The following is a 6,570-nucleotide window of genomic DNA, read 5'->3' on the forward strand; positions in this document are numbered from 1 at the left end:
CAAACGACGCTAGGACACCGCATCATTCTAGAAATGTGCACGTTCAAAAAAAAATAAAATCCTAAAAGCTTAGCCTGAGGATTTGCCATATAAACCACTGCGGAAACAAGTATCAGATAACAGAAACACTGCATGCTAAACCACCTCCCCTAAAAAAAAAAAAAAAAAAAAAAAAAATCGAACCACAAAATACCCATCCCCACCAAAAAACACACCAACTCCCCCAGCAACAATAACGCAACAACGAGAGGGACAACAAACAATCCGCCACCTCGAGCTCGGCGCCGAAGGAGCCTGTGCAAAGCTCAGCCTCAGCGAACAAAAGGGGCTCGCTGCTGAGGAGCAGGCAGAGGTAGAGATGGAGTTGGGGCCTTGGCCGTCCTGACATGATCCAGGACAAGTTTAGCCATTTCTTGGGGCTGTTTTATTTTTGGTTCGGCTTAGATTTTTATTATTTTTTTCTTTTTTGTTTTTTTCCTTAACAAAAATAGTCTGATTCCTGGTAGTGAAAAAGTGAATAAATTACCAGCTCAGCAACCACCCCTGCGCCTGGTGTAAGAGAAAGAGGGGAAAGTCTGTGGCACCTGAGCTCCTTAGGCAATAATTTGCAACACCGAGCCTAAAGGAGAGCTCTGGGAGCGAGTGCTGGCTTAAAGTAAGTCTAGAGAGACACACATCAAGGCTACCCTTTTCAGGAATTATTATGCATCACGCTTATCTAATTAATGCTTATTAGCTAACCTCAAACTCTGACATGGCGAGATTGTGCTTTCCTCCAACCTGATCTGTCTCTTTCCTCCTTTCAGTACGCTGACAGCAGATTGTTTTCTACATTGCAAACAAAATAATACTTCACGTAGGTGCTATTGGATTTCCTACAGTATACAACCAGTTGCAAGTGGTAAATAATAAATCATTTTCCTTGTCAGCTGCAGCAGATGCTGCTCTTTTAAGTTGTTCAGGCACTAGTAAACAGAATGGGGTGTCTAGGCTTCGAGAATTTTAATCACACCTATTGCATTTTATTATTTCCGATAGTTTCTCCGAGAAAGAATTTCATTTTTTTAGTATTTTTGCATCGCTTGTTTTAATGACAATAGAGTCAAGAAAATGGGGGAGGGTAGGAACTTCCCAGTGGTGGTATCATCTCTCCGTCCCCAAACAAAGCAATCGTTTTCTCATAGTGATGATTAATTTTGAATTGCAGGAGTGAGAGTGAAAGCTAAGAATATCAGAGAGTTCTCTCCTTCTCCCCCACACGGTGCAAAGCCGGGTGTCCCAGCTCTCATCCATAACCTTTCACTTCTCTCTCCTTCCTGTAGATCTCTTTGCATCTGTTTATACATGACTTATTTTCGGGAGATTCCCTCTTCTTCCCCTTACTCTTTTAGCACGACAAACACACTGTTCGCAGGAATTCAGATTTTCTATTGCTTCTTTATTCAGCCCCTGGCTTTTTTTTTTTTTTTTTTTTCCTCCTTTCTTCCTCTTTTCTGTCTTTCCGAGATAAGCTCTTTAAAGCGTTTGCGATAGCATCTCCGACCTGGAGATTATTTTTCATTGGGCCTATTGTGAGCAGCCGCCGATTCCTCGCGCTGCTGCGGAACTCAGTTGAAGCTGCAAAACATAACAAATGAACAACTTGTCCTCCGCGGACTCACCGCGGGATCCAATTAGTTCCTAAACCTTTTGCACAAGTTTTCTAATTATTTTCAAGAGTTGTGGCCTTTACAGGCTTCCTTAAACTCATCAAGACACCAATTCTTTGGAGGATTAAATGCTTCTCGAAGTTGCTGGCGGCGTTGTCCCCGGGAAGGAGCGGCGGTGTTCCCGGAGCGCTCCCGGGGCACGGAGAGCCAGGGCTGCTCTGTATTCCCAGGCACGGCTCCCGGGGGCTGCCCTGCGCCCCGAGAGGGTCCAACAGAGGCATTTTGGGGGGTCACGTGGGCCCAGGGCCCGCACCTCACCCAGCTCGGCCCCGGCCGGCCCGAGGGCTCTGCTGGCCACAGCCCCGGGCTCTGCCGGCCGGCCACAGCCCCACGGCACCCACGGCACCGGGCACCCACGGCCCCGGGCACCCACAGCCCCGGGCACCCACGGCACCGGGCACCCACGGACCCACGGCACCCACGGCACCGGGCACCCACAGCCCCGGGCACCCACAGCCCCGGGCACCCACAGCCCCGGGCACCCACGGCACCGGGCCCCCACAGCCCCGGGCACCTACAGCCCCACGGCACCCACAGCCCCACGGCACCCACGGCACCGGGCACCCACAGCCCCGGGCACCCACAGCCCCACGGCACCCCCAGCACCTCGGCACCCACGGCACCCACAGCCCTGGGCACCCACAGCACCTCGGCACCCACAGCCCCGGGCTCTGCCACCCACAGCACCTCGGCACCCACAGCACCGGGCACCCACAGCCCCGGGCTCTGCCACCCACAGCACCTCGGCACCCACAGCACCGGGCACCCACAGCCCCGGGCTCTGCCACCCACAGCACCTCGGCACCCACAGCACCGGGCACCCAGAGCCCCGGGCTCTGCCAGCCACAGCACCCTGGCACCCACAGCCCCGCGGCACCCAAAGCACCTCTGCATCGACAGCACCTCGGCACCCACAGTCCCGGGCACCCACAGTACCGGCCACCCACAGCACCGGGCTGTGCCGGCCACAGCACCCCGGCACCCAAAGCACCTCGGCACCCACAGCCCCGGGCTCTGGCAGCTACAGCACCCCGACACCCACAGCCCCACGGCACCCACAGCCCCGGGCTCGGCCGGCCACAGCACCCTGGCACCCAAAGCACCTCTGCATCCACAGCACCCCGGCAGCCACAGTACCTCGGCACCCACGGCACCGGGCACCCACAGCCCTGGGCTCTGCCACCCAAAGCACCTCTGCGCCCAAAGCACCCCGGCACTCACAGCACGGCGGCACCCAGAGCCCCGGGCAGCCAGAGGCCCGGGCTCGGAGCACGGAGACCCCCGCAGGGCCTAGGCAGTCCCGGAGGGATGCTCCTCCGAGAGAAGGGCTCCGTGTTACACACACACAGCCCGCAGCGGGCTCGGCGGGCTCCCACCAGCACAGGACAGCTGGGATGGGATGTGGGTACCGCACACACACGTCCTTGGCTCAGATATCTCCAGCCAGCAGAGAGACGAAACCAGCGTCTTTCAGGAGAATAAGTCTCCGAATGCGTTTCAGAGATTGCAGGCAATACCTATATACTATACAATAATGCACCCTGCCTTTTCCCCCACGGCTGCTCATACACTTACATTCTATATGTACCTATATATATGTGCATACATATGCAAGGTTAAGCATTTTCAGCCTAAGTCAGACCTTAGTAAGACACCCTGCCTCCTACTAACAATTTAAAAGCACACTTTATAAGACTTCTGCCCCAAAATGGACATCAAAACAGTGGCCGTGGTGTTTGATTAAACACCCCGAGCCTTTCCGTCTGAAAATGCTGCAGTTGAGGACAGCCTGGGAGGGGGCGGGGGGAGAAGGAAAGGAGCACATGAAAAATGGTGGACTGTGCGATAGGCACAGCTCCCTGCTCTCACCGCAACTTCCAAAGCCTCAGCCACATCAGGGTTAAGAAAAGAGACAAAAAAACTATCGAGTATATATGAATTTAGCCTATTTTTTTATTTCTGTGTGTTCATAGTAAACATTTTTGTAAGTGACAAACACGGGCATATGACCACAGTATCACAATCAAGAAATTTTAAGACGACATTAACAATCACTCAAATTTATGCGGCTTTTGCGCAACACAGGTTACATATTTGCAAGGTTTACCTATAAGTACAATAGGTATTAACATTTCACTACATTTAGAAAAAAAAATAAAAATAAAGGTGACCTGTTAGTGACCACATACATCAAAATATACACAACACAAACTGAAGGCAATCATTAATTTTGTCCCCTTCTGATTCATTTGAACGGGCAGTGCTGCAAACTGAAATAATGTTGCTGTTTTTTTGTTTTTAAATTACTTCGTACACTGAGTGCATTTTTCTAAAACCCAATCTTTGGTCTAAAAGTAAACAAAGAAACAAATTAAAAAAAAAAAAAAAAAAAAAAAAGCAATTCGGTAAAGAAAAGAATAAAATAATAAATGGCCAAAAGTAGATCTTGGACATTTTTCAGTAATAATTCTGCTTAAATACAAATTATGTTTTAAGGTGTTTGTTTTTTTTTTTTTAATAGGTTTCATAAATTTAGTGGTTTGGTTTGGTTTTTTTTTTTCTTTCTTTCTTTCTTTCAAGGTCTGCACCCACCGACATATCCATGATAACTTATAATACTGCAAACATGGAGAATCGGGCGGCTTTTAGTGATAGACTTATCATATTTGAGTAAAAAATTGCAAAAGCAGTCACTATTTAGATACACATTCTACTATAATTTCGTCTTCCAAACTTCATAGTCTACAATGCAATCTCCCCACATTGCACCTTGCTGACACTCCTCACCTTGGTGTAATAATAAACAACCCTAAAGACTGAACAAACGTACAGAAAATGGGGGACTTAATAAAAAATACCTGGACTTTTTTGTTTTGCTTTTTTTTTTTTTTTCTCTCCTTTTAATTATCATTTACAATGCAAACGTGTGTAAAATGTTCACTTACAGTCTGATCCCATGGATGTTAATGTATTAAAGGGTTTGAAGAAGACCCCTGATTTTGATGTGTGAAATAATCAGAAAGTCCTCCGGAAAGTCCCGTTGTAAAACTTGGCAAAGAAGGTCTTAAGGACTCACAGGGGAGAGTGGAGGGCGCCTGTGGCGACGTGGAGGAGGAGGCTGCCCTGGCCGTCATTGAAGTGCTGCTTTGAGAAGTCATTGAAGGGTGAGGAACGTGGGGGAAAAAGTAACTCGTCTGTCCTGCTAGGAGATTTACAGAGCAGGGGTTTAGGGAATAGGTGCCGGAGCAGGGAACTGACAAGCCACACGGCACCGAGGCGGCCAGAGCTGCTGCTGTGAGGTGATGAGTGGCATAAGGTATCTCTCCATTGACTAGTCTATCAACACTTAACCCATTAGACGTGGAAAAGGAGTGGTTGTTTCCCAAGGAGTTTTGAGTCAACACTGAGCTGTAGGGCATGGGGTGGCTGGGGTAGGCGGACGTGGTCCCATTGTAACTCAAAGTGCTGCTGGCCCGGGGGTGGTGCAGGGAGAGGAAGGGGGACATAGGCCAGTACAAGGATCCTGCCCTATCCATGAACGTCAGTCCGGTGGAGGTGAGCCGGGCGCCCCGCTTGAAGGCCAGCTTGGCCCGGGAGGTGGTGGAGCGCCGGCGGAGCTTGCCCGTGGTGCCCCCGATGAAGACGTCGTCGCTCGAGGGGTCCAGCATCCAGTAGTTCCCTTTGCCCGGGTCGTCGTAGTGGCGGGGCACCTTGACGAAGCACTTATTGAGCGAGAGGTTGTGCCGAATGGAGTTCTGCCAGCCCTGCTTGTTCTCCCGGTAGTAAGGGAAGTTCTTCATGATGAACTCGTAGATGCCATTGAGCGTGAGGCGCTTCTCGGGGCTCTGCCGGATGGCCATCATGATGAGCGCGTTGTAGCTGAACGGCGGCTTCTCGTACTTGCCGTTCTTCTTCTCGCCCTCCTTCCCGCTCTCCCCGTCCTTGGCCCCCTCGGCCGCCCCCTTCTTCTCCTCGGCCGCCTTCTCCTTGTCCTCCAGCTCCGCCGCCGCCGCCGCCGCGCCCGCCTCGCCTTTGGCCGCCAGCATGTCCGCCTTGGCCGCGTCCAGGGCGCCCGAGGCGGCGGCGGCCGGGGCCGCCAGGAGGTGCTGCCCCTTCTCCTCGTCCTCGTCCTCGGCCGCGGCCGCTCGCTGGGGCTGCTGCGGCGGCGGGTGGTGGTGGTGGTGATGGTGGTGGTGATGGTGATGGGGGTGGTGGCTGTTGTGGTGGCCGTGGCCGCTGTGGTTGTTGTCGCTCTGGACGGCTTCGGGCACCAGGCTGTTTATGCTAAAGGAGGATTTCGGCAGCATTTTCGCTTCCTTCCTATCTCCCATGTCCAACATCACACGCTAGTCTGAGGGGGGAAGCTGCGGCGGCCGAAGGAGCTGCTCGCGGGGCGGCGGCGGCACCACCGGCGGCGGCGGCGGCGGCAGCGCAGTTGGACCGCAGTCTCAAGCGCCGGCAAGTCATGTAGCACGGACAGCAATCGCCGGAGAGGGGGAAAAAATAATAGTAATGATAATCACCGAGCGGAGAAAAATCAAACCGAGTCGAAGCGGAGGAGAAAAAAAAAAAAAAAAAAAAAAAAAAAAAAAGTAAAAGCGGAAAAAAATCCCTCTGTAACCTTACCAAAAAAAAAAAAAAATCAACAACACACAAACACAGACACAGACCAAAAAAAAAAAAAAAAAAAAAAAAAAAGCAAAAAAAAAAAAAAGCTACTTCATGGTGCCCGGTTCCCCCGGCACGGCAGCGCAGGGGGAGGCAGGAGGGAGCAGCGGCGGCGGCGGGCCGGCGGAGCGAGGCAGACGGGCGATACAGCCCGCCCCGGCCGCAATTAATTTCAGAGCTGCCGGCACGCACC

At 52.0% G+C, this 6,570-nt stretch overlaps 1 protein-coding gene across 1 annotated transcript; it reads right to left on the reverse strand.

Annotated features, from left to right (window-relative positions):
• Positions 1–3,644: 3,644 nt before the first annotated feature.
• On the reverse strand, positions 3,645–6,261 carry FOXG1 (forkhead box G1). Its single transcript, XM_066322164.1, has one exon. The coding sequence runs from the start codon at positions 6,047–6,049 to the stop codon at positions 4,673–4,675; it is 1,377 nt and encodes a 458-aa protein (XP_066178261.1). The 5' UTR covers positions 6,050–6,261; the 3' UTR covers positions 3,645–4,672.
• Positions 6,262–6,570: the final 309 nt, after the last annotated feature.

The sequence above is a fragment of the Sylvia atricapilla genome, chromosome 6 (genome assembly GCF_009819655.1).
Source record: "Sylvia atricapilla isolate bSylAtr1 chromosome 6, bSylAtr1.pri, whole genome shotgun sequence".
NCBI classification, from domain to species: domain Eukaryota; kingdom Metazoa; phylum Chordata; class Aves; order Passeriformes; family Sylviidae; genus Sylvia; species Sylvia atricapilla.